General features: G+C 40.3%; 1 protein-coding gene across 8 annotated transcripts in view; it reads left to right on the plus strand.

The window, feature by feature from the left end:
* Nucleotides 1-26,641, plus strand: part of znf185 (zinc finger protein 185 with LIM domain) — a 61,582-nt gene that overhangs the window by 8,223 nt on the left and 26,718 nt on the right. For 5 of the 8 annotated variants that reach the window (XM_008114657.3, XM_008114655.3, XM_008114656.3 and 2 more), the window contains exons 2-16: nt 9,383-9,465; nt 11,798-11,933; nt 12,322-12,390; nt 13,563-13,634; nt 13,976-14,008; nt 16,423-16,491; nt 16,954-17,022; nt 17,323-17,403; nt 21,623-21,706; nt 22,947-22,988; nt 23,766-23,849; nt 24,046-24,129; nt 24,403-24,471; nt 25,805-25,876; nt 26,470-26,559. In XM_008114657.3, coding sequence (XP_008112864.2) covers nt 9,441-9,465; nt 11,798-11,933; nt 12,322-12,390; nt 13,563-13,634; nt 13,976-14,008; nt 16,423-16,491; nt 16,954-17,022; nt 17,323-17,403; nt 21,623-21,706; nt 22,947-22,988; nt 23,766-23,849; nt 24,046-24,129; nt 24,403-24,471; nt 25,805-25,876; nt 26,470-26,559 — 1,079 coding nt within the window. In that variant the 5' untranslated portion in view covers nt 9,383-9,440. Of the gene's footprint in view, nt 1-5,127; nt 5,266-6,539; nt 6,640-9,382; nt 9,466-11,797; nt 11,934-12,321; nt 12,391-13,562; nt 13,635-13,975; nt 14,009-16,422; nt 16,492-16,953; nt 17,023-17,322; nt 17,404-21,622; nt 21,707-22,946; nt 22,989-23,765; nt 23,850-24,045; nt 24,130-24,402; nt 24,472-25,804; nt 25,877-26,469; nt 26,560-26,641 lie in introns of those variants that run through there. The other 3 variants (XM_062963761.1, XM_016995045.2, XM_016995047.2) reach the window with 3 other exon arrangements.

Here is a 26,641-nt window from a genome sequence, read left to right on the forward strand (position 1 = left end):
CGAAACTACCGCAAACGGGTGTTGGCAGATGCGTGAGCAGGAAAGAGGTTTCTATTTCGGGCCCGTAAACTTCCCTTGATCCCAAGGTGCTTGTTTTAACAAGGGCCCTGATTATGCACGGTTTGGGTCCCCACCCGGCTCTGTCAAATGCCTCCGTTCTCACAGTAGCAAATGAGAAATATTAGCAATTGAGTCTATGGACACACCCTCAAGTATATCAGAAGTGGAAGTGGAGACAGGCTTGCAACACTCGAATTCATAGCAATGACTGCTGGGCTTGACTATACTTATACTAAGTGGCACCTAGAACTTAAATGCCTCAGAAAAGAAAATTTTGGGAAATGCTCAGATGCTCCTTTGAGTCCATATATTGGAAGAAAGGTTAGATAAAAAATAAATAATTACTGTATGTACTCGAGTATAAGCCTAGTTTTTTTGTGCTTTTTTTAAGACTGAAAAAGCCCCCTTTGGCTTAAACTCGGGTGAGGGTCCTGGTTGGCTTATATTTGGGTCAGCTTATACTTGGAGAATATATGGTACATTTATTATTTTTCTCTATTATTATTGGTATTATTACATTTATTATTTTTCTCTATTATTGTTGCTACTATTACATTTATTTTACTCTATTATTATTATTATTATTATTATTGATAATAATAATAATAATAATACATTTATTACTTCACTCTGATACTATTATTATAAATATTATTTTACTCTATTTATTATTACATGTATTATTTTTCTGTATTTATTATTATTATTACATGTATTATTTTACTCTATTATTATTAAAAGGATACATAAAGCCATTTACATTGAAGAAGATGAGAATAATGATTTGATCAGAGTCGGAGAGTCTTATCTTAAATTTGAGCTTGATGTAAATATTCCAAAAAATTTAACCTACTGATGCCTCAATTAATGTAATTTTATTGGTATCTATTTTTATTTCTGAAATTTACCACCCTCGGCTTATACTGGAGTCAATGTTTTCCCAGTTTTTTTGTGGTAAAATTAGGTGCCTCGGCTTATATTCGGGTCGGCTTATACTCGAGTATATAGGGTATAATAATATTATTTTGTGTCATTTGCGATAATGTATGTGGCCACCCTAAATACCTGGAATCATAGTCACTTACCTAGGGATTGGGAAGAGTTGTTTCTGTTGTTGTTGCTGTTGTTGCTGCTGCTGCTGTTACCACCATAAAGAAGACCAAAGTTCCTTGTTTCAAGTTCTGTAGTAATATCTTTTTATATTAGTATTAGTATTATGTTTTTATTATTATTCTAATTATATCAAAGTGGTTCGCAACTTTAAAAACTATACATAAGTATTAGTATTATTAATATTCTTATTATGTTGCTGCTTATTATTATTGTTTTACCCCACTATTATCTAAGAATTGAAACTCAAAGCGCTGACAACTTTTAAAACTATGCAATTAACAACATACAAAGGGAGATAGGGCGGTATATAAATAAAGTTTTATTATTATTATTATTATTATTATTATTATTATTATTATTACAAATGATACCATAAATATTGAAACAGAATTAAACTATAACTCCCAAATTTTAGATTTGATCTATAAAAGAGAGCAACTGCCTTGAGGTCAGCCAGTATAATTGATGGTAAATATGGATCTGAACTAGGGTCCATCATTGTTTGAGTCCACACAGTGCTCTCTGGATGTAGGTGAACTACAACTTCAAAACTCAAGGATAATGCCCACCAAACCCTTCCAGTATTTTCTGTTGGTCTGAGAGTTCTGTGTGGAATTCAGAGTGCTCTTTGATTGTAGATCAACTATAAATCCCAGCAACTACAACTCCCAAATGACAAAATCAATTTTCCCTCCCCAACCCCACCAGTATTCAAATTTGGGCATAATGGATATTTGTGCCAAATTTGATCCAGTGAATGAAAATATACCCTGCTTATCAGATATTAACATTATGATTCATAACAGTAGACAAATTAGTTATGAAGTAGCAACGAAAACAATGTTATGGTTGAGGGTCACCACAACATGAGGAGCTGCATTAGGAAGGTTGAGAACCACAGTCTTAGAAGGAAACAGTCCAGAAAGCAAAAAGTTTGGATTTCAACTACTTGGTGGTTCACAGTAGGAAAAACCAAGTGCTGGGCGGAGCTGCTTGTTATTCCTCAAAACCCTAACCTAATCAGTACCTCTGACATGCCCAGCTTTGCACACATTTGCAAAGCCAGAAATTCCAGTGCAGCCTGAGTGGCTGGGAGAAGTGATTCCAACTTTAAGTTGAAAAAAGCAAGCTGGAGCTGAGAGTGAGTCCTAGTCCATGTGGCCTAGTAAGCCCCACATCTGGAGGGCTATTCTACCTTGCTGTGGAATGGAACATCAGAGCTTGGGAAAGGGACTTTTTAGACAATTTCCAGAATCCTTTGGGGCAGGAGGAAAGAGCAAAACTGAATTATCTTAACTGGGTAAAAGCACCTTTAGGACAGATTATTATGGCACTACATTTCCTGCAGAGGAAGCCTTGATGAATTGTGATTACAATTGTTACAAGTGGGAACTGTAACAATTTGTTGCTATATAAAGAGCTGTTGTGTAGGATTCCATACATACCATCTTATCCCATTCACCTAGTCTTTTGTTGTTGTGCCTTCAAATTGCTTCCAAAGGAGGGTGACCTAAGGTAAACCTTCTCAGCAAGATTTGGCTAAAGTGGGTTTTCTTTTTCCTCCCTCTGAGGCTGAGAGAGTATGACTTGCCCAAGGGCACTCAGTGAATTTCCATGGCTGAGTACAGAGTCAAACTCTGATATCTGGAGTTATAGTCCATCATTGTTTGGGTTCATAGTGCTCTCTGGATGGAGGTGAACTACAACTCCCCCAAATGAAGGTGAATTTTCCCCAAAGACCTTCAGTATTTTTGTTGGTCATGGGGGTTCTGTGTGCCAAGTTAGTTCCAAGTCAATTGTTGGCAGAACTCAGAGTACTCTTAGATTGCAGGTGAACTATATATCCCAATACCTACAACTCCTAGTTCAGAGTTCTCTTAGATTGCAAGTGAACTGTACATCCCAATACCTACAACTCCTATAAATCACGGAGAATTCTCTCCAATCCTCTTTAGTATGTTCAGTTGCTGATAAATTCCTGTTTGCTGTGTGCCATAGGAAAGGGTAGGAAAGGGTTATGGGAGAGGCAGTGGGTGGGGTCATGCAAATAGCACACAAATGGAGATAGTCGGAAACACTGGGATGTCTGTGGTGGAGGAAACACATAAACACTGGGATGTCTGTGGTGGAGGAAACACATAAAATCTAGGATGAAAGTCTTCACTTGAGTGGTGGGCAGGATAATATTTGTGGAGGACATTGGCAGGGCTCTTGGACATCTTTACGGTGCTCTCTATAACCTGCAAGGGAGGGCCATTGGTGCCTCCTGCGTAGTGGGAGCTATAGCTTTTGTCGAAGTGGGAGTCTCTCCGTGTAAATAGACACCCCAGCCAGGCCTGTAGCGAGGGGGCGGTTTTAGGGGTTCAACCCCCCCCCCCCTGAAATTTTTCAGGTTATAAAAAAACCCTGGTTTACTCATGAATTTTAACTGGTTAACCAAATCCCCATGCTAAGTCTATGAGACACAAAACATTAAGAGTCCGTCCAGGCACTATCTCAAGCAGATATTGACAGGTTTGTAGTGGGGAGGGGTGTGTGCAAGGAGTTAACCCCCCCCCCCCAAATTTTCAAAACCCCCCCGAAATTTTTTTCTGGCTATGGTCCTGACCCCAGCCATACACATACATACATATTTTCACTTTTATTATGTGTATAGATATCAGGTGGGAGCCCCCAATGGTGCAACATGTTAAAGTGCTGAGTTGCTGAACTTGTGGACCGAAAGGCCGCAGATTCAAATCCGGGGAGCGGAGTGAGCGCCTGCTGTTAGCCCCAGCTTCTGTCAACCTAGCAGTTTGAAAACATGCAAATATGAGCAGATCAATAGCTACCGCTCTGGCAGGAAGGTAACGGCTCACCATGCAGTCATGCCGGCCGCATGACCTTCGAGGTGTCTACAGACAACGCCGGCTCTCTGGCTTAGAAATGGAGATGAGCACGAACCCCCAGAGTCAGACACAACTAGGCTTAATGTCAGGGGAAAACCTTTATCTTTAGATATCAAGTACAGATCTTGCTTAAGAAAGGGTGGCAAATCCCACATAAGCATCTAGCAGAGAATATTTAAGATATCAAATCTACTTCTTGCTATCTATAAATGTAAACCAGAGCAAAACAAACAAGCAAAAACACTTTGTAGGGAGTGCTGAGATGCATAATGACTTGGATGAGATTTCCTCCCCGTATTTCATGTTTAAAAGTGCCTGCCAGGAAATTATCCATCTAGATGGTGACACAGTTCTTGCTCATTTCTTTCAATGTGTTTGTGTGTCTTCAAATCACCTGTCAACTTCTGACAACGTCATTAATGTCACCGGGTTTTCTCCTTCAGCAAGGATTACTCAGAAGGGTTTTGCCAGTTTCTTCCCCTGAAATAGAGCCAGCAGCACTTGGGATTCATTGGCCGTCTCTCATCCAAGGAATAACCAGGGCTGGCCCGGCTAAACTGCCAAGATTATACAGGATCTGGTGCCTTTAGGGGATTAGGGTAGAAATTATTGGGTATCCTTTCCTTTTTCCGGTCACTCCGTTCCATTTCTCCTTCCAATTTCCAAAGACCCTGGGCACCCCAAGGAGGTTTTTTGGGCAGAGAAGGGTCTATTATTATTGTTGTGGCTGTATTTTGCAGATCTCTAGGTTTTTCTGAGTCTGCTTATGCCTCATTCTTGGACATTTGCTATTTTGATGTTGAGCAAAAACACTCAAACGGAAGCAAGAGTAGGGGGTAATTATACATTTCAATGAAAAGAAACAAATGAGGCATAAATACGGCCCTGCATAAATCAGATCCTGCCCTGGTTCCTTCATAATGGAGGAACACAGCCATTGGCCATCCTGTCCCTTGACCTAAAAACCCCTAAATGGGTTGAGTTTGTAACACAAGGCAATTTTGCGTTTTTTATCCCCCTCTTCCCATAAAAACAACCAAAGCAGCTCATGCTGTTAAAATAGACCTTGCCTAGAAAATTACATAGGCAATAAAACAATTTAATAAGAGGAACTACATGGAACAACAGCAAACAGGGAGAGCGGTGTGAAGGAACAAGCATAAACAAGGGCCAAAAAGATCAAGGATTTGTCACCTGAAGAACAGTAAGGTACTGTGTAGTGAAATAATTTTAACGGAAAACAAAGACAAAAAAAAATGGGAAAGAATGAAAAGTTTGGGTACTGGATTGCTGTGAGTTTTCCGGACTGTATGGCCATGTTCCAGAAGCATTCTCTCTTGATGTTTTGCCCACATCTATGGCAGGCATCCCCAGAGGTTGTGACATCTATTGGAAATGAGGCAAGTGGGGGTTTATATATCTGTGGAATAGCGTCTAGGGTGGGAGAAAGAACTCTTGTCTGTTTGAGGCAAGTGGGAATGTTGCATTTGGCCGCCTTGATTAGCATTGAATAGCCTTGCAGCTTCAAAACCTGGCTGTTTCCTGCCTGGGTACTGGTCACAGTAAAAAGAGATTAAAAAAAAGTAAAAAGTGATTTCATAGGTAACAACAAAAATAGCTGTAAATTAACACATTTTAATTTCAAAGTTGGTTTGAAATTTTCAAACGAGCGAATAAATGCAAACCACAACATTTTGCACATACAAAATAGCCGTGTAAACAAAATAACAGTCATTAGGAATTAATTGCTAATTGTTCAAGTCATTCTGTTATAATGATTTGAATGGCCAATGAAGCCCAATCTATCATCATTTCTCTGCCAATTTTCAGAGATGGTGTGCACATGAAATTCCTTCCTCTATTTCAGCCAGCTGTCCACTTTTACAGATTTTATTATTTGGGATTTGAGTAATATCTTCTCTCTCTACATCTCAATGTCCTCCAGCATGACTCAATAGCAGGCATGGGCAAACTTTGGCCCTCCAGGTGTTTTGGACTTCCAACTCCCACAATTCTTAACAGCCTCAGGCTCTTTCCTTTCCCCCCTCAGCTGTGCAAAAAATGGTTCTATCTCCAGCCGCAAGTCAAAGTACATAGCTCACAGGAAGAAAACAATGATAAAATATAGCATAATATTCTGCCCTGTTGTTGTGTGCCTTATGTTGTGTGCCCTACAGCAACTCTTATCATGGGCTTTTCGTAGCAAGATGTCTTCAGAAGGGATTGTGAGGTTGAGAGACTGGGACATGCCCAAGGTCAACCAGTGGGATTTCCATGGAGAAGTAGGAATGGTCTCCAGAGTTATAGCCCAACACTCAAACCACTACATCGTGATGTCAGTACCCTAAATCAGGTGCCTGAGGCGTCCCTTTGCTATTACAGAAAAGGTTTCATTGTAGGCCAGAACAACCTCCTGATGGTGAAGCAGCCTGGAGCAGGTGTAACCCTAATGAGCATTGGTTTGGCCCATTGGGTGTGGAAACCCCAAGTCAAGGGCGTTGGACTCGCTGGTTGAGTTCAGACAGCGAGGAAGAGAGCTGGAGAGGAGCTTGCACTTGCTGCCAGGGCTGGGAAAAAGGTAGGGGGGTTTTCAGTTGTGTGTTTAAGAGGGAACAAAAAGGAGAATTCTCAGTGGTGTCACTTCTGTATTGCATTTGTTCCTGTTCTGTGTATATATAGGGCTTTAAGGTTGTTCCAAATGTTGAGTTGTGCCATCAAGTTTTGCTTAGGATACATAGAGGCTTTGGGACTGAGCAAATGTGTCCGGTTTTATTTGTAATTTGTGTCTCTAGGGAGATTAGGTTGGCGCCCTCCCTACCATCCTTTAAGAAACAATTGAAAACCTGGATGTTTGGGCTGGCCTTTTGGAGAGTCAGCTATTGGATGACCAGCCTCATTATAATTCTATTCTGAATGTTTTTAGGTTCCTTTCATTGGGGTATTTTAATTTAATGATTTTATCTTATAGTGCTGCTATAGCCCCCTCCCCCTTTGAAGTTGACTGAATTGCATTGGTGGTTATTTGATATTATTACTGTTGTATAAACCTTTGTTTTAACTTCTGTTTTATCATCTTTTAAACTGTGTATATTGTTAATGTATTTGCACTGTTACTTTTGTAACATTGTGAGCCGCCCCGGGTCCCCATGGGGAGATGGTGGCGGGGTATAAATAAAGTTTTTTATTATTATTATTGTTGTTGTTGTTGTTGTTATTGTTGTTGTTGTTGTTATGATAGATATTGAGATGTGTATTGTTGTTAAGCTATAATGTTAAGGAGAATGCTGTTGTTAAGGAGAAGGCTGAGAAGAGACATGATAGCCATGTATAAATATGTGAGGGGAAGTCATAGGGAGGAGGGAGCAAGCTTGTTTTCAGCTGCCCTGCAGACTAGGACACAATGGAACAATGGCTTCAAACTACAGGAAAGGAGATTCCACCTGAACATCAGGAAGAACTTCCTCACAGTGAGAGCTGTTCAGCAGTGGAACTCTCTGCCCCAGAGTCTTTGCACTCTGGGGGTGGTCTTTGGAGGGTTTTAAGCAGAGGTTGGATGGCCATCTGTCGGGGGTGCTTTGAATGTGATTTTCCTGCTTCTTGGCAGAAAGGGGTTGAACTGGATGGCCCGTGAGGTTTCTTCCAACTCTAGGATTCTGTTATTCTATATACAGTAGAGTCCCACTTATCCAAGCTAAACGGGCCAGCAGAAGCTTGGATAAGCGAATATCTTGGATAATAAGGAGGGATTAAGGAAAAACCTATTAAACATCAAATTAGGTTATGATTTTACAAATTAAACACCAAAACATCATGTTATACAACAAATTTGACAGAAAAAGTAGTTCAATACGCAGTAATGTTATGTTGTAATTACTGTATTTACGAATTTAGCACCAAAATAGCACGATATATTGAAAACATTGACTACAAAAATGGCTTGGATAAGCGAGGCTTGGATAAGTGAGACTCTACTGTATTGGGATTTGAAGTTTAGTTGTGTTTGCAATATTCAACTGTGGTTGGCCCCACAGGACTTGGAAAATGTGTAAAGACTCAAAGGGAGAATAAATAGAGAATATCTGCAGTCTCGGGCTCGTATTGTCCGCAAACCGCTTTGACTGTTGGACATGCTGTCTAGGCTGATGGGACTCTGAGTCAAAAAGTACCAGGACTAACACATGTTAGGCTCCTTCTTTGGAGGCTTTTAAGCAGAGGCTGGATGGCCATCTGTCGGGGGCGCTTTGAGTGCGATTTCCTACTTCTTGGCAGGGGGTTGGACTGGATGGCCCATGAGGTCTCTTCCAACTCTATGATTCAATGATTCTATGTCTCATACTCTGATCTAAATGAGCAGGATGGTTTCTATGGGAATCTAGTGAAAGCAATGAGCAAAGAAGTTGCGTGTCTCAGTCATGAATGGCCTTGTCAAAGAACCAGCTTTCCCCTTTCCCAATTACTATACTAGGAAAAATTAATCTTATTTGGCATTTCGGTAGTGAATGTAACTGGCTGATGCAATACAGTCATGGAAGACACACTGATATTGTTTTGAGCTTGAAATAGAATACAGTCAAATAAAATATTTTCTGGGATTAGGGACCCTTGTGAAAGTGACAAAAATGGCAAATAAAATTACTTTTTCTCTCTAAGAATGTCTAGATCAGTGGTTCTAAATCTATGTGTCCCCAGATGTTTTGGCCTACAACTCCTAGAAATCCCAGCCAATTTACCAGCTGTTAGGATTTCTGGGAGTTGAAGGCCAAAACATCTGGGGATGCACAGGTTGAGAACCACTGGTCTAGATCTTCTAGCATAACTCTGTGGTCATCTTTCACTGGAAACCGACTATAGAATTACACTGCTTGACTGAGAGATTCCTAGAAAGAATCCCTAAGTCCTCCAGCATGATTTCATGATCAACTTCCAGAGGAAGAAGCTGACTGCAGAGTTGTCCTAGAGAACCTACAAATTCTTAGAGGTCACATTTTAAGCAAATCTGTGGATATTCAAATCCACTAAAGCCTAACTATGGAAAGAGAAGAGACTATGGAAAAAATATATATTTCAGGAAATCTATCTAAGGACAGGAAAGGAGAGGATCAAAATACAGTTGGGTATAGCGATGTCTAAAGTCAGCTCCTCAAAAGGAACTCCAAAACTGAAAAATGGACAATGCAATAAACGTAGCCTTTGTTTCTCTCCAAAAGTGCGCATTTTCCAACCCAACCACTAACCATCCTTTGTAAAATGCTGAACGTTTATGAGACTTTTGCTCCCTGCTCATTGCATTAATAACCTGGATTTCATTTCTTTCTCCCCAGTTACATCACCTAAAGCAAAAAATCTGGAAGCGGAGACACGAGCAAACCAGCCGGAACCATGTTGTCCCTTAGTACCGCAAAAGGTAAATGAACATTATTTTGATAAATTCTTGATTTTGTATACTCTGAGCATCTCCATCCTTTCAGCGCATATCAGAAGCCACTGTAGCAATTTCAACAACTATTTGTGTTGTCGTTTTTATACTTACATTGCAGTTATGTACTGCTGTTTATATGCAGCACTTTGAAGTGCTTCTGTGAGCCGCCCTGAGTCCCTTCAGGGAGATGGTAGCGGGGTATAAATAAAAAATTATTATTATTGTTGTTGTTATTATTATTGAGGGACAGTCCTGATTAATCCTCTACTATCCCATTTTTGAGCTGTTTTTAAGATGTTGAATGAATGCAGTTTGACGCCACTTCAATCACTCAATGTTATGGAAGCCTGGGACCTCTAGTTTGCTGAGGAATCAATACTATTTGGCAGAGAAGGCTGGAGATTTTGTCAAGCTACACCTTTTGTGAATTTCCTTCTCTTCCTCCCACTGTCTCCCTTCATGCTCAGCTCATGTCCATTGGGACAGACTGAATGGAAAGTGGAAATTAGTTTATGATGAGATTATTCAACAGGAAGGAGAAGAGAGGAGGGGATGCAATCTTTCCCTTACCAGTCGGCTCAGGCAAAAGCAAAAGGCTGCAGACTCTCCGAGTTTGGCTCTACTTCCTCAATAACTTTTGCCATCTTGACCACACCAAGCTCCACCACACATGCCTAGGGTTTCATTTGTGAAACACACAGACTGTGTGTGTGTGTAAAGGTTTTCCCATCACATTAAATCTGGCTGTTTCCGGCTCTGGGGTTTGGTGCTCATCTCCATTTCTAGGCCGAAGAGCCAGCGTTGTCCGTAGACACCTCCAAGGTCATGTGGCCACTGGCATGATGGCATGGAGCACCGTTACTTTCCCACCAGAGACCTATTGATCTACTCACATTTGCATGTTTTCGAACTGCTAGGTTGGCAGAAGCTGGGGCTAACAGCAGGCGCTCACTCCACTCCCCGGATTCGAACCACCGATCTTTCAGTCAGCAAGTTCAGCAACTCAGTGGTTTAACCCACTGTGCAACTGGGGGCTCCTGTATATGTATCTGTATTAGGTATATGTACATGTATATGTAGGAGCCCCGGTGGCGAAGTGCGTTAAAGCACTGAGCTGGAGACCGAAAGGTCCCAGGTTCAAACCCCGGGAGCGGCGTGAGCGGCTGCTGTTAGCTCCAGCTCCTGCCAACCTAGCAGTTCGAAAACATGTCAATGTGAGTAGATCAATAGGTACCGCTCCGGCGGGAAGGTAACAGCACTCCATGCAGTCATGCCGGCCACATGCCCTTGGAGGTGTCTACGGACAATGCCGGCTCTTTGGCTTAGAAATGGAGATGAGCACCAACCCCCAGAGTCGGACACGGGTGGACTTAATGTCAGGGGAAACTTTTACCTTAACCTTATATGTATATGTATCCACACACACATTTCTATTAAAATGCTAAATTACAACATAATTTGATGTGGGGTGTAGCACACCCCACATCAAAGAGATCCTTCTGTCATAGTAACTTGAAAGCCAAAGGCTTCCCTAAATGAAAAAGAACTTGACTTGCAGGCAAATTATTTATATTCAGTAATGTTAAACATGAAAAACTAAGGAATTAATTCACCAGCATAAACAGTCATAACTGGATTCATTAAATCCAGGAAGTTACCATTCATTAATTCACTGGTTAAAATGTCGGTGTCAGGCCAGGCTTGGGGATTTACTGAGTTTACCGTTGAATCCCGGGGAGCACATTTTAGTTCCTGGCTGCTTCAAAATGTGTGCCTTTGAGGTTGCCTTCTTGCAGTCTAGGTTCTTCCCCAATAAGGGCGAGAAAATCTATAATGGGATTGCCCAACTGAATCGTTGCCTCCTTTCTTCCTGGATACTCCCAGCGAAGACGCTTGGTCTGCAAAGATCAATGGGAGAGCACTGGTTTCCCAGGCAAGAACCAGCAATATAGTCTGCGGTGCTGCATTTTGATGATCACGTACCTACAACTCCATTTCTTTTCTGCATCCACCTTGCATTAAGTGTATAATTAAAACAGGGTGGGTAAGAAGAGTGAGGAGGGGGCCGGTAAAATGCAGAATGCGGAAAGTGGAGGCGTGGAAGGCTGTCAGCCCCAGCTTCTGCCAACCTAGCAGTTCGAAAACATGTAAATGTGAGTAGGTCAATAGGTACTGCTCCAGCGGGAAGGGGAAAACTTTTACCTATACATCAATATGTAATAGATATCAATCCAGAAGATCATTTTGGAAGAAGGTTCCTGAAGAGAGCATACTCTCCCCATTCCTTGCCCAAATTTCTTTGCCTTCCTTTCATTAGATGGTGTCATCCCTCCTACTGAAGGCGATCGGAAGAAGATCATCACTCAGATGAAAGTGCGGACGACACTGAGAGGGGATAAGAGCTGGATCCAGAAGAAATCAGACTCTGATGACGAACAGAATCACAGCCCACTGTAGGTGTAAACATCCACCTTTGGGTGCTTTCAATTTCCCTTTACGTTCACTGTATTTTGGTGTTATTTCAGTACTATTTGTGAGCACAAAAGTGGGATTTGGTGTGTGTGTGTGTGTACGCTAATTTCAGTACCACCAACAGAAGAAAAATCTATATATTATCTATCTATTCATCCATCCATCTATCTAAAACAGGCATGGGCAACCTTTGGCCTTCCCGGTGTTTTGGACTTCAACTCCCATAATTGCTAACAGCCTACTGACTGACCTAAAAGCACCCATGATTCTAAGATGCACCCTTGTTTTAGAGATGTTTATTTGGTGGGAAGTGTGTAATTGAAGAAATACAGTTGTTATGAGCTTGTAGTAATGCATATGCCTTCCTAGAAGACATTCACCACTGAAGACCACTGGACGATCACCTCCTGCATCGAGAACTTTGTCACCAAGTCGCAGGTATTAATGGAGAGTGAATCTCATGCATCTTGTTTTGCCTCTTTTAAGTCGGAGTCGATGCTTTGACATTGATGTTGGATGTTTAGATACAGGTTGCTTCTGGAGAGGAAAGCAGTGTGTGGAAAATTTATTTTTAAGGGCATAATTCATAATTCTAAGTTCTCCAAGCCTAGTTGAGCAGTGGAAGGCACACTTTATTGGATGTTCAAGCTCTAGCATCTCAGTTCAGTATCAAGGATGGTGAAAGACTGCATGAGATGTCCAAGAGCAATGCTCAAAGTAGGCTTTAAACGTGTGATGCTTTGTCAGGTCTCTTGTATGTACAGTAGACTTCCTTTTCCGCAGGAGGGGAACCTTTCCTACATTGGGATGCTGTGAGTTTTCCGGGCTGTATGGTCATGTTCCAGAAGCATTCTCTCCTGACGTTTCTCCCACATATATGGCAGGCATCCCCAGAGGTTGTGAGGTTGTTGGAAACTAGGCAGTAAATAAAGAAAAAGATTAAAACATGGGAATTCCAGACAAGAAACAATCAGGGCCATCAAAGGATTCCTCTAGGCAGGAAGCAGCTAAGCTTTGAAGCTGCAAGGCTATTCAATGCTAATCAAGGTGATCAATTGCAACATCCAAACAGACGAGAGTTCTTTCTCCCACCCTGGACATTATTCCACAGACCCCACTTGCCTAGTTTCCAACAAACCTCACAACCTCCGAGGATGCCTGCCATAGATGTAGGTGAAAAGTCAGGAGAGAATGTTCGTAGAACATATCCATACAGCCCAGAAAACTCACAGCAACCTAGTGATTCCAGTCATGAAAGCCTTCGACAACACTTTCCTACATTTTTTGCTTTCTATTCAATCCATGAGCCAATAATAATAATAATAATAATAATAATTTTATTCTTATATCCCGCCCCATCTCCCCGGAGGGACTCGGGGCGGCTTACATGGGGCCATGCCCAGACACGACAGCACAAATCAGATAAAACATGCTTCACTTGTATTTGAAAGTTATCACCCAAACATCAATCCATGTAATAGCCTCCTTCCATCTGTTTTCTTCACTCACTTTGATAGCACTTTGCTTTCAATACCAACTCAGACTCTGATATTTCCTATTCTGATGTAGCAGTCCTTATTCTTAATTATATTTCTCTCCCGTTTTCCCAGGATTGCCTCTCCAGAACCCTCTTCCCAAGCAGAGTCAAAGTCTTCATTGACACCAACAAGTCCTTCCAGAAAGTGAGTGTATCTCTTATAGTGCAAGATAAAAGCATTGCACTTCATTTAAATCACACTCCAAAACTACCCAAATCTAATGTTTGTTTATTGAAAGCTCTATGAGCAGCAAATTATAAATACCTCTTTCTAAATGTGCACATATGGTAATTGTTTGTAAAATGGTTGAAGATATCAACGTTCTCCAAAAATGAGTTTGGAAATGAAATCTATTTTGTGCCTTTTGTTCCAATGAAGATAAAATGAAAAAGTGAATTGTGTTCTATGGGCAGCGCTGAAACTTAGATCTGTCTGATTATTCTTTTTCCCCTTTTTAGAAATAATCTATTTTAATCTCTGCATAGGTCTACTGTGGCACCTACTGGATATCTTATCAGGTGAGTGAAATGCCCATGCCTGCCGTAACCCAGCCAAAGCCTGAGGTGGAATACACTGAATTATATATTAGGAAGTATCCTCGTGGTCCATCGAGTCCAACAGTTTCCTCAGTCCTGGATCTCCAGCTAATGCATCTCCAGCAACGTCTTTTTGAAGATGTTCAAAGAAGGAGACCCTACCACCACTTTAGGCAATTGGTACCATTGCAAGCTCACTCTTACTATCAACTTTTGGCATGAAATCAAAATCAACTCTCCAGTAACATGGAACCATTATTTATTTATTTACAGTATTTATATTCCTCCCTTCTCACCCCGAAGGGGACTCAAGGCGGATCACATTGCACATATAAGGCAAACATTCAATGCCATAACATAGAACAGAGACGGAGACAGATGCAGGCACAGGCGGGCCTCGAACTCATGACCTCTTGATCAGAGTGATTTGTTACAGCTGACTGCTAATCAGCCTGCGTCACAGCCCGGCCTGGTTCTACCTTCTGGAGCAGCAGAGAACAGATCTTCCCTCTTTTCTCTGTGGCATTCCTTGAAGTATTTAAGGATGGCAACCAGTATAGTGCTGCACCATATGTCATGCAGGATATTCTAACAAATCTGGCCTGGATCAAGAAATATATCTGTGATGAGCATTGTGTATGTGAACTTACATTGCTGCTTTTATTTATTTCGTGTCGAAAGCATTGCATAGCAAACAAGTCCAAAAGTGATAAAATAAAGGAATGTGAGGTTTGTCACATTGCTGCTGACTTATTGTGACCCCATGAATGTCACAGGGGTTTTCCTAGGCAAGGCATACTTTGAGCTGGTTTGCCAACATATTCCTTAGTGTACAGCAGTGGTTCTCAACCGGTGGGCCCCCAAATGTTTTGGCCTTCAGCTTCCAGAAATCCTAACAACTGGTAAACTGACTGGGATTTGTGAGAGTTGTAGACCAACACACCTGGGGACACACAGGCTGAGAACCATTGGTCTACAGGATCTGGTATTCATTGGTCTCCCACCAGGTACTAACCAGGCCTGATCCACCTTAGCTTCCAAGATCACATGGGATCTGGTGCCATATATCTCAACAGATATCTATATATCTCTGTATAAGTGTTACCGTATATACTCGAGTATAAGCCGAGTTTTTCAGCCCTTTTTTAGGACTGGAAAAAAATGCTTGGCTTATACTTGGGTGAGGGTCCTGGGAGGCTTATATTCAGATCAGCTTATATTTGAGTATATATCTTACATTTATAATGTTTCTCTATTATTATTGGTATTATTACATTTATTATTTTACTCTATTAATCATTATTATTTATTATTTAATTCTATTATTATTACTATTACTTTTAATTTACTCTATTTTTATTATTAATAATACATTTATTACTTCACCCTGGTATTTATTATTTTACTCTATTTATTATTACATTTATTATTTCACTCTATTTATTATTATTATTATTATTATATTATTATTATTATTATCACTCATTATTAAAAGGATACATAAGCACATTTACATTGAAGAAGATGAAAATAACGATTTGATCAGAGTTGGACAGTCTTATCTTAAATTACTGCTTTATGTAAAGATTTAAAAAAACATTTAAACTACTGATGCCTCAATTAATGTAATTTTATTGGTATTTGTTTTTATTTATGAAATTTACCTCTCGGCCTATACTGGAGTCAATGTTTTCCTAGTTTTTTTGTGGTAAAATTAGGAGCCTCAGATTATATTTGGGTTGGTTTATACTCGAGTATATATGGTAAGTTGTTCTGTAACTAAATCAGTTGTGACACTGATTTATACAATGCATATAATTAACATTTCACAGAAAAAAACTTAGTCTGAACTTTGGTTCTGTTGAGAACTCACAACATTTTTTGAATGAGAACTTATTGTTTAATGTCTATTATGGATGTTTTTCTTGATTGATTAATTGATATTGATATGTATTTTGCCCATGGTATTGATACTAATAATAATCGTACTGTATATGTTATATGCATTGTATAAATCAGTGTCATAATTGATTTAATTGCAGAACAACTTAACACTTATACAGTGCCTTTCCTTTGAAACCTTCCTTCACTGAGAATTAGTCAAACTTATCCAGGGAAGGATGCAGCCTTAGAAAGAACTTCGCCACCTCAAAGTATATCAGTGCTGATCAACTGTTGGAGAGTGGGACCAATAATAATAATAAGAATAATAATAAGAATAACAACAACAACAATAATAATGTGGGATAGGGGAGTGAGTGAAGTATGCTATATTGTAGCATTGCACACAAAATCTCTGCAATGACACATTTTGATGTTGGTCCCACTTAACAGAATTCAACTTTTCTTATCAAACATTTCCCTGAAAACTACGTATCCTCCCTCTTTCTTTTCAGGGGGGTTTTCACCAAGACCATCGATAAGACTCCTGCTTCCAATGCAACACCCAATGGCTCACCAACAAGGTTTGTTGTATTGTAAACAAATACAGGATGGTAAAACATCTGGGCGCCCCTGGACAATGTCCTTGAAGACAGCCAAATCTCTCACACCAGAAGCGACTTGCAGTTTCTCAAGTCGCTGGTGAGCTCCCATCTGTCACCTCTAGCTTTTCATGCAGGGACATGAGACAAGCTTCCTACAAGATGTAAAACATCTGGGCACCCTTGTAGACAGCTAATTCTCTCACACCAGAAGCAACTTGTAGTTTCTCAAGTCGCTCCTGACATGAGAAAACAAGCCTTAGATATTTAATAGATATTGTATTTTAATTCTGTTGTATCCCACTCTGAGCCTTGGGAAGAAGTGGGTAAGAAATAAAATCTGTCATCATCATCACCATCATCATCATCTTATTAACACATTCCCACAGGGGAAAATACTCCTATTTGGTTCTCTTATTAAGTTTGGGTGTCTCCTCTTTTCAGTGCCAAGAACAGCAGCGTAGCCCGTTCCTCCCAAGGGTACAAAATGTCAACTGATGAATACAAGAAATTGTGAGTATATTTAAGATGTTCACAAATCACACTCTATATGTAAGTCAACTCACCTGATTTGCACTTACTATCCAGAATAATTTGCAGATTGTGACACAGACATCCAGCATTTCTCACTTTTTCTTCCATGTTTGTATGCAGTTTCTGAGAGCAAATGTGATGTCGCATACATACCACGTGCATTGCACCTTGTGTCTTTTCTGCCTTTGAGATAGGTTTAGATTTTTGCAAGGTAGTGAGTTTGACAAGCTGGTGAAATTTATATTATAATACAATTTTCTTTTCCTGCTTGCAAATCAGAGCTCCCTACAACATCAAGCGAGAACTATCCGATCCAGGAGAGGAGGAGCCTTCTGTTTCCCCAGATGAGCAAAAAAAGAGGTATGTTATTACGACACAACATTTGCGCCTGGACAAATGCTTTGTTTCAGATTCTGGAATTAGTTTTGTTGCTTTTGTATGCATCTTTAGATTAATAATAATAATAATAATAATAATAATAATAATAATAATAATAATACAAGCAGTCAAAGAAGAAGAACATGCCCTGGCAAAATATGTAAAGCAAAGTGAAGAACCTGCTTTGATTGAAGTCAAAAATCAGAAACTCCTCAAAGCACAGCAGACGAAAATCCAGTACAAGAAAACCACACTACAAACTAGAGCTGACAGCTGGCACAACAAAACATTGCATGGAAAGTTCCTTGACAAAACTGAAGGAAAAGCTGATAAGGAGAAGACACTGAAGAAGGAGACAGAAGACCTGATCCTTGCAGCCCAGGAGCAAGCCATCAGAAGAAAGGCAATTAAGGCCAAAATCGAAAAATCAGCTGATGACCCAAAATGCAGACTGTGCAAGGAAGCTGACAAAACCATTGATCATATCCTCAGCTGCTGTAAGAAAACTGCACAGACAGACTACAAACAGAGGCACAACTATGTGGCCGAAATGATTCATTGGAATGTATGCCTCAAGTACCACCTCCCTGCAGTAAAGAACTGGTGGGATCACAAACCTGCAAAACTATTGGAAAATGAGCACGCAAAGATACTGTGGGACTCCCAAATCCAGACTGACAAAGTTCTGGAACACAACACACCAGACATCACAGTTGTGGAAAAGAAAAAGGTTTGGATCATTGGTGTCGCCATCCCAGGTGACAGTCGCATTGACGAAAAACAACAGGAAAAACTCAGCCGCTATCAGGACCTCAAGATTGAACTTCAAAGACTCTGGCAGAAACCAGTGCAGGTGGTCCCAGTGGTGATCGGCACATTGGGTGCCATGCCAAAAGATCTCAGCCGGCATTTGGAAACAATAGACATTGACAAAATTACGATCTGTCAACTGCAAAAGGCCACCCTACTGGGATCTGCATGCATCATCCGAAAATACATCACACAGTCCTAGACACTTGGGAAGTGTTCGACTTGTGATTTTGTGATATGAAATCCCGAATGTCTATCTTGTTTGCTGTGTCATACAATATAATAATAATAATAACTTTATTTATACCCCGCCACCATCTCTCCATGGGGACTCGGGGCAGCTCAAACGGGGCAAAGCCCAAAACAGCATAAATGAGCAAAACAGCAACATAAATACAATTTACAATATACAAAAGATAAAACAGTAGTACAATAAAACAAGAATTTTACAATAGTTAAGATGTATGCCCCTGATTTGCTCCAATGAGCAAAATAGAATGGCCATGGCTCTTCTTCTAGGTCACCTTACCACATCCCATAACCACAATATGAAATAGACACCAGCCCAGAATATCATCAGCAGAGGAGAATGAACAAAGGGTGTGTTTGCAGTGTAGAATTAATCCAGTTTGACCTCATTTTAACTTCCATGACTCAATGCTATGGAATCCTGGGAATTATAACTTGGTGACGTACCAGCACTTTTTGGCAGGGAAGGCTACAAGCCTTGTAAAACTACAGCTTCCAGGATCCCATGACATTGAGCCATGGCAGTTTATTTATTTATTTACATCATTTTTACCCCGCCTTTCTCCCCGGGGGGGGGGGGGGGGGGGACTCAAGGTGGCTTACAATAAATAGGCAAAAATTCAATGCCTAAAAACAGTGTACAAAACAACAATTCATATAAAAACAGATACCATTACAAAATAAAATCACATTATATAAAATTTTAAACATATCCAAGATAAAAATCCATTCATCCAGAATCCTCAACATAAGTCTTGGTACAGGTCATGTAAAATCCATGTTCTCATTCATTCAAAGCTCGTGTGCACAACCATGTCTTTAAGGCTTTCCTGAAGCCTAGGAGAGTTGGCATCTGCCGTATGTTGCTGGGGAGGGTGTTCCACAGTTGAAGTGGGGTCAAACTGCATTCATTTCACAGTGTCCATGCATCCAAAGTCACCTCACACCCAAACCATCCAGAAAGACTCCAACACTTTCCTTTCATACAGACTCACGGAGACGTTCTGAAAGGGTTGCAGCTGATTGAGAAACCTGGTCTCCTCTTAAGCAAACTATTATTCTGCCGACCCTTGCTCCCTTCCACAACTCATCATTTTCTTCATTTCCATGCTATTTTCTTCTTTTGTAAACATGGGAGCCCCTGGTGCCGCAGTGTGTTAAAGCGCTGAGCTGCTGAACTTGTGGACCAAAAGGTCGCAGGTTCGAGTCCGTGGAGCGGAGTGAGCGCCTGCTGTTAGCCCCAGCTTCTGCCAATCTAGCAGTTTAAAAACATGCCAATGTGAGTAGATCAATAGGTACTGCTCCGGTGGGAAGGTGAAGGCGCTCCATGCAGTCATGCCGGCCACATGACCTTGAAGGTGTCTACAGACAACGCCGGCTCTTTGGCTTAGAAATGGAGATGAGCACCAACCACCAGAGTTGGACATGACTGGACTTAATGTCAGGGGAAAACTTTTACATTAAACATAGCTGTCCTTCTGTTCCTCAAGACAAAATATTTGACCTGGGCTTAAGAATGTTATCTCTCTCCCACTTCCTCCTCCCTGCTGTCCTTTCAAAGAAGTCACACTGCTTATTCTGCCAAACAAGAATAATTTCCTCAGTTTCTAATAGTTATTCTCCTCTGTTAGGTTTTCCCATTCCCCATCTAGTGTATTCTAATGACTTCATTCATTAAAGCATATTTTTAAAAACTTCAGTCTTAATTGGGGAATTCAGAAAGGTGAAATCACTAAGGGAAAATCATGAATTCACATTTAAATATGTTTATTGTGCTAGCTATTATTATTATTACTATTATTATTATTATTATTATTGACACAACAACATTGTATGACACAGCAAACAAGATAGATATGCTGGATTTCGTTTCACAAAATCACAAGCGTCTAGGACTGTGTGACTTTTTTGATGATCCAACTGTGTGGGAGTGAGTCAAAGGCCTTTTTGTAGTCGATCCACGTCATGTGAAGATTATTATTATTATTATTATTATTATTATTAATTGTAATACTGCTGCAAGAAGATCACACAGACGGACTACAAGTAGAGGCATAATACTGTTGCTCAGATGATCCATTGGAACTTGTGCCACAAATACTATCTGCCTGCGACAAAGAACTGGTGGGATCACAAGCCTGAAAAGGTTACAGAGAAGGAACACATCAAACTCCTCTGGGACTTCCGAATTCAGACTGATAGAGTTTTGGAGCACAAGACTCCTGACCTCAAGACAAAGTATGGATGGTCGATATTGCAATTCCAGGTGACAGCAGAATTGATAAGAAGCAATTGGAAGCGCTGACACAATACAAGGATTTAAAGATCGAACTGCAAAGACTCTGGCACAAGCCAGTCAAGATGGTTCCAGTGGTGATCGGCACACTGGGTGCAGTGCCTAAAGACCTTGACTAGCACTTAAAAATAATAGGCGCTGACAAAATTGCCATCTGTCAGCTGCAAAAGGCCACTCTACTCGGATCTGCACACATTATTTGCCGACACATTACATAGACACTTGGGAAGGGTCTGATGTGTGATCCAATACAACAGCCAGCAGAGTGATCTTGTTTGCTGTGTATTCATCTTGTTGTGTATCAAATAATAATAATAATAATAATTTTATTTCTTAGCTGCCTCTCCTTGTGGGTTGAAGTGGATTACAACATAGCCAAAAGCACATCATCGTTATATTAAATACACATATTAAAATGTATTTCTACAAAATCCATATATTAAAATACACAGAACAGTGATTAAAATATAGTGGACATAAGACTTGACTCTAAAAATCATGATTAAAACTGACTGGGTAGGTCTGCCAGAAAAGACAGGTCTTCAGATGTGTTTTAAAGCCAAAGGCCACGAAAAAGAACTATAAAATCTACAGAACAGAACATTCAAGATCAAAAATGTAGAGAAGGCACTAACTAAAGTTATTGTTAGGTATATGCACTGAATGTAGCCCAGTTGTTCATCCTATGGTTAACTGCTGAGTCATTCAAATAGTGAATTAATGACTCAACAAGTTAAACAATGGGAGGACGACTGGGCTACCGGCTGTGCATTTGCTGATCCAGAAACGCATATTATCGGAAGCAAAACAAAGGCCTTACAACCAAATTCTCTCCTTTTCTTCCAGAACTGAAGCTGCAAGCAGCGTCCTCAGGCGAACAGCCAACAAGGAGCGTTCCTATGTCCTTTCAGCTGCCAAGAAAAGCAATGGGTAAATACAAGGGGAGGAAAACCGGGTTTGTGTGGATTAACAATGGAAACAATAACAGAGTGTGAGTTGAGGATGAAGGTTTAGTATAAAGCCAGCCAGCAGTGTACAGTACTGGCATTATGCCGAACCCAGTGTGGAGCAAACATGGGAATCGAGTAAGGAAGTGTCCTCCTTCACGGAAGTCTTCTCTTGGAGGGAATCCCTTGTTTGAAGGGCTGCTCAGTCCAAATCTGGTTTAAAGAGAGAGAAGCTTAGAAGGATCATGACATTGTGTGTGAACAGTCAGCATTTACATAGGAGGCTAGGAAGGAACATAAGCTCACCTGCTTGTAGTCAGTCTACCTCAGTCAGTCAGCCTTTAACCCTTGCCTTTATGCTAATAAAAACAAATGCAATTAAACCTAAATATAGCAGCAAAATAGTTATTTCTTCATGTGTTTTACTGTGATGCAACTTGGATATGGTGTACAGTCAGCCTTCCACATTTGCTGAACCCAGTGTGATGCATTATGCTGAATCCAGTGTGGATTTGATTATGTACAGATATGTTGATTATATGCATATTATATTCAAATATGATCTCTAGAAATCTTTGGGTCTTCCTGTGTCTTATTCTGGTAGACATTTGCCATAGAGTCATGGTGAAAGACATATAAATCCCTAAAAATGTGTTATCTTGGGTATTTATTAACACTCAGTTTTCCTATCTTGATAAGGATTCTGTTCCCCTAACTCAGTGGTTCTCAATCTGTGGGTCCCTGGATGTTTTGGCCTTCAACTCCCAGAAATCCTGCTGAAATTTATGGGTGTTGTAGGCCAAAACACTTGGGGACCCACAGGTTGAGAACCACTGCCATAACCCAACTGAATATGGATGACTGACTATATCTATTTAAATCATGAAACACTCTCCAGATGTTTTCAAGTTCAGTTCCTAGAACCCCTAATAATTAATCCTGATGGCAGTATTGAAGTTCAGAATATCTAAAGGACAAAAGGTTGCTGTAAGATAAAAGCATCACCCAAGATTCAAGTAGTCCATAGTGCTACTAATGTGCATCCCAGCACAACTGGAGAGGGAAGAGGGTTTTGTGTAGTAATAACATGGGAAGAAGGAATAGGGAGAAGAAAGTTCTTGTAAATGGGAATGGATAGGGATAGTGTTTCCCACCTGCAAGTTCTGCTCATTGCATTATAAATAAAGACGCTCAATTCATATGCATTTTCTATGTGTCTTCAGGAGTTCACCAACACAAGATGCACCATCCTTCCTGACTAAGAGGTAAGGAGATGGTTCAAGTTCCCCAGAAATTATGCTGAAAAGAGCCACACAAAGTCAGGGCATCCACATCTTCTCCAATTCTTCCAACTGCACTTGTGTACAGTGTTCCCTCACTAATCGCGGGGGTTAGGTTCCAGGACCACCCGCAATGAGTGACAATCTGCAAAGTAGGGATGCTATATTTATTTTAATATTTATATATTATTTTAGTAGTCATACACAATTTAAGTCTTTATCGACCAATCGTGTTTTGATAAATCGCCTCCTTCTCCTCCCGTTGCCACTTGGGCTCCTTTTCTCTCCCTTCAGCTTCTCTTTCCTCCCTTCCTTAGGCTGTAAATTGTAATTTTTCATGATTTATAATAGTCTTTTAGAGTTTATTGAAAAACCGCAAAACAACAAATCCGTGAATAGTGAACCGCAAAGTAGTGAGGGAACACTGTATCTATATTTTGAGTGCATTTGACCACACTTCCTCCTTCTTTCATATTTTAACAGCAACCTATACATTTTAGCAGCCATGTGGTCATCAGAAAACAAAATATCCCTGTAGAACAGTGGTTCTCAACCTCGGTTCCCCAGATGTTTTTGGCTTTCAACTCCCAAAAATCCTAACAGCTGATAAACTGGCTGGATTTCTGGGAGTTGTAGGCCAAAGAAATCTGGGGACCTCACGTTGAGAACCACTGCTGTAGACCCATGATAGGCATCCTATCCTAGAGATAAAGGAAATAAAGACAATGGACTTCACACACTGGCTTATTTTCTTCCCCAAAGGACTGATGTGGAAGATGAAAGCAGCCCGCGCTCCAGAAGTCAGACAGTGCCTGCCTCCGCGTGGTTCAGCAGTCGTGAAAAGAGGTAACTTATTTTGTTTTAAAAGTTTTAATCTACCTTCAACAGCATATTGCCAGCTTCCAAGGTACAATCCTTCCCCCATAAAGTTACAAGATTACAAGATTGAGTCAAAAGCCTACCGTAGAAAATTAAAAATATTTCTCAACAATCCTAAGTGTTGTATTGATGAGAAATTCTTCTTTTTTTACTTTTCTTACAGTATCAATGTGGTCAACAAGAATCGTGCCTCCCAGCCGACTGAATCCTCCTCCACTTTCAACCACTTTAGTTCCAAAGAGAGCAGGTAGAGTGCAAGATACATAGCATTCGTTGATTTACTCGTAAATGCAGCAAAGCAGGGCATCTAGAAGGCACTGCAAGTTTTCAATTTCCCATTCAGTTTGTGGTATTTGCAAAATATTGAGAAAATTCTGGGCACAGCCAGGTGGGCGGACAAAGATGATGGGACCGAGAGAAAGCCCTTTCTTGATGATCAAACCCTTTCTTTTTGTTTTCTTGCTGTGCCCAGATTTATTTCCAAATATCGTTATTGTTTTTCTTTGCTTTTTCCCCCCAGTCCCAAACCTGATCAAGAGAAACACCAACTTATTTCCTTTGAGGTATCTCCATCTCCTTCAAAGAGAAGGTAAAACCTGGGTGGACTTAAATAATGAATAGGTTGCACTGTTCTTGCTATTATTGCTGCTTCTGTTGCCAAAGTATTTGCATCGGATGAATATGAGCCAATCAAGGGCTTATTCTAAGTTTGTCCATTGTTATTACACAAGAAGCCAACAGATACATTGCATTGCATGGTTTATAGAAAGTGTTGAGACACCTTTACCAAGACATTGATGGAAGAGGTTGACAAAGGCAGACACTGACATTGTCTGAGGAATGTGATGGCACTGTGGACCGAACCAAAATGGGCAAATCTTATGTATGAGAAAACTCACTGCAAAATCTGGTGAAGAAAAAAACAACAGTCATCCTTCAAGCTGAAGTGTTGGATGCAGTTGGAAAACCCTGCAACAACACAGATAGATCCAATCCAGCAAGATGCTTCCTCATAATTGTGTCCTCCAGATAAAATAGTCAAGTAGTTGATTTCAATAATATATGAAAGACTTTGCCTGCTTATTTGACAGATAATAATAATAATAATAATAATAATAATAATAATAATAATAATGATGATGATGATGATAATCTTTATTTCTACCTTGCCACCATTTCCCGAAGGGACTCGGAGCAGCTTACAAACACTCATAATGTAACAATACATACAGTGCAATAAATACAGATAAATCAATATCAAGGAGCCCGCGGTGGTGCAGTGAGTTAAACTGCTGAGCTGCTGAAAGGTTGGTGGTTTCAATCTGGGGTGTGGGCTGAGCTCCCACTATTAGCCCCAGCTTTGGCTACCCTAGCAGTTGGAAAACATGCAAATGTGAGTAGATCAATAGGTATCGCTTTGGCGAGAAGGTAAAGGCGCTACATGCAATCATGACAGCCACATGGTGTCTACGGACAACGCTGGCTCTTTGGCTTAGAAATGGAGATGAGCACCAACCCCCAGAGTAGGACACAACTGGACTTCATGTCAGGGGAAAGCCTTTACCTACCTTTACCAATATCAAAGGGAATTTACATCATCAATATATAAAACAATACCACAATAAAATCAATCAACCCTAAAACAGACATTGATAAAACATTATGGTAATTATATACATAAAATGAATAACAACTAACCAGTCATATAAAGATTATGGGCTAGGGCACTGTCAATAACTGAAAGTATTTGAAAAATAAAACGTAAACTTTTTCCAATTTGCAAATAGAAGACTGAGCACTAGATGGTGCTGATTCAATTGAAAGAAAGAAAAAAAGCATGTTGAGTAGATTTCTCGTGCACCTACATTGTAGAATAATAACTCAAATAATTAGTATTTTCTAATCTTCGCTTATTTCCACAGTGAAAAGAATGACAGAACTTCACAGACGGCACCAAGTACTGAAACACAAAATACCATTTTTTCTGAACACAGGTAATTTTTGGGATGGTAGTTCTGGCTCAAAGAGCAGTGGATAACTTCTACCCTTGTTTGATAGTGACATTGGAAGAAGTACATTCTCCATGCAAGCCATGATCCCTTTCAGAGAAAAATCCTAACCAGTTGGTGAAGTAATGGTCGAATCTGCCTTTGCCATGTCCTGGGTTTAAATGTTTTTGGCAAATACCCCAAAAGCACCAGGCCCCATCTGATCTTGGAAGCTGAATAGTCTGTCCTGGTAAACCTGCAGTTAATACCCCTTACCTAAGAAAACCCTATAAATGTATGGGTGTCACCATAAATCAATGGTAACTTGAAGGCACATGAAGACAAAATGTTTTCGGCACATCTGTTCCTTGATTTTTGTGTGACCTTCTGGTGTAAGTTGAGGTAAAAGAGCCACCATGGTATAGTGTTTTGAGTGTTGGGCTGTGGCTGGATCTACACTGACATATAATCCAGTTTCAGAATGATTTTTCCAATTATGCCTTTATGTATCATGTTCAGTTTGGCCCTGGCGTTAGATAATGGTGATTGATCAAAAGAGTAAAAAAATTAGAAATTTCAGGTCTTTTTTCCATTCACAGCTGGGAAACTAGAAAGCCGAACGATGCAATGATAAATCAAACACCACCAATTCCTCATATTGCCATCTGCCCAGCAGCAAGCCCAAAGACGTAAGAATTTATTCTCCATGATACAACTCTGTTCCAATATAACTGAAGATGGCAGTTATATATTATTATATATATTTTTATA

The sequence above is a fragment of the Anolis carolinensis genome, unplaced genomic scaffold, assembly GCF_035594765.1.
Source record: "Anolis carolinensis isolate JA03-04 unplaced genomic scaffold, rAnoCar3.1.pri scaffold_12, whole genome shotgun sequence".
Classification (NCBI taxonomy): domain Eukaryota; kingdom Metazoa; phylum Chordata; class Lepidosauria; order Squamata; family Dactyloidae; genus Anolis; species Anolis carolinensis.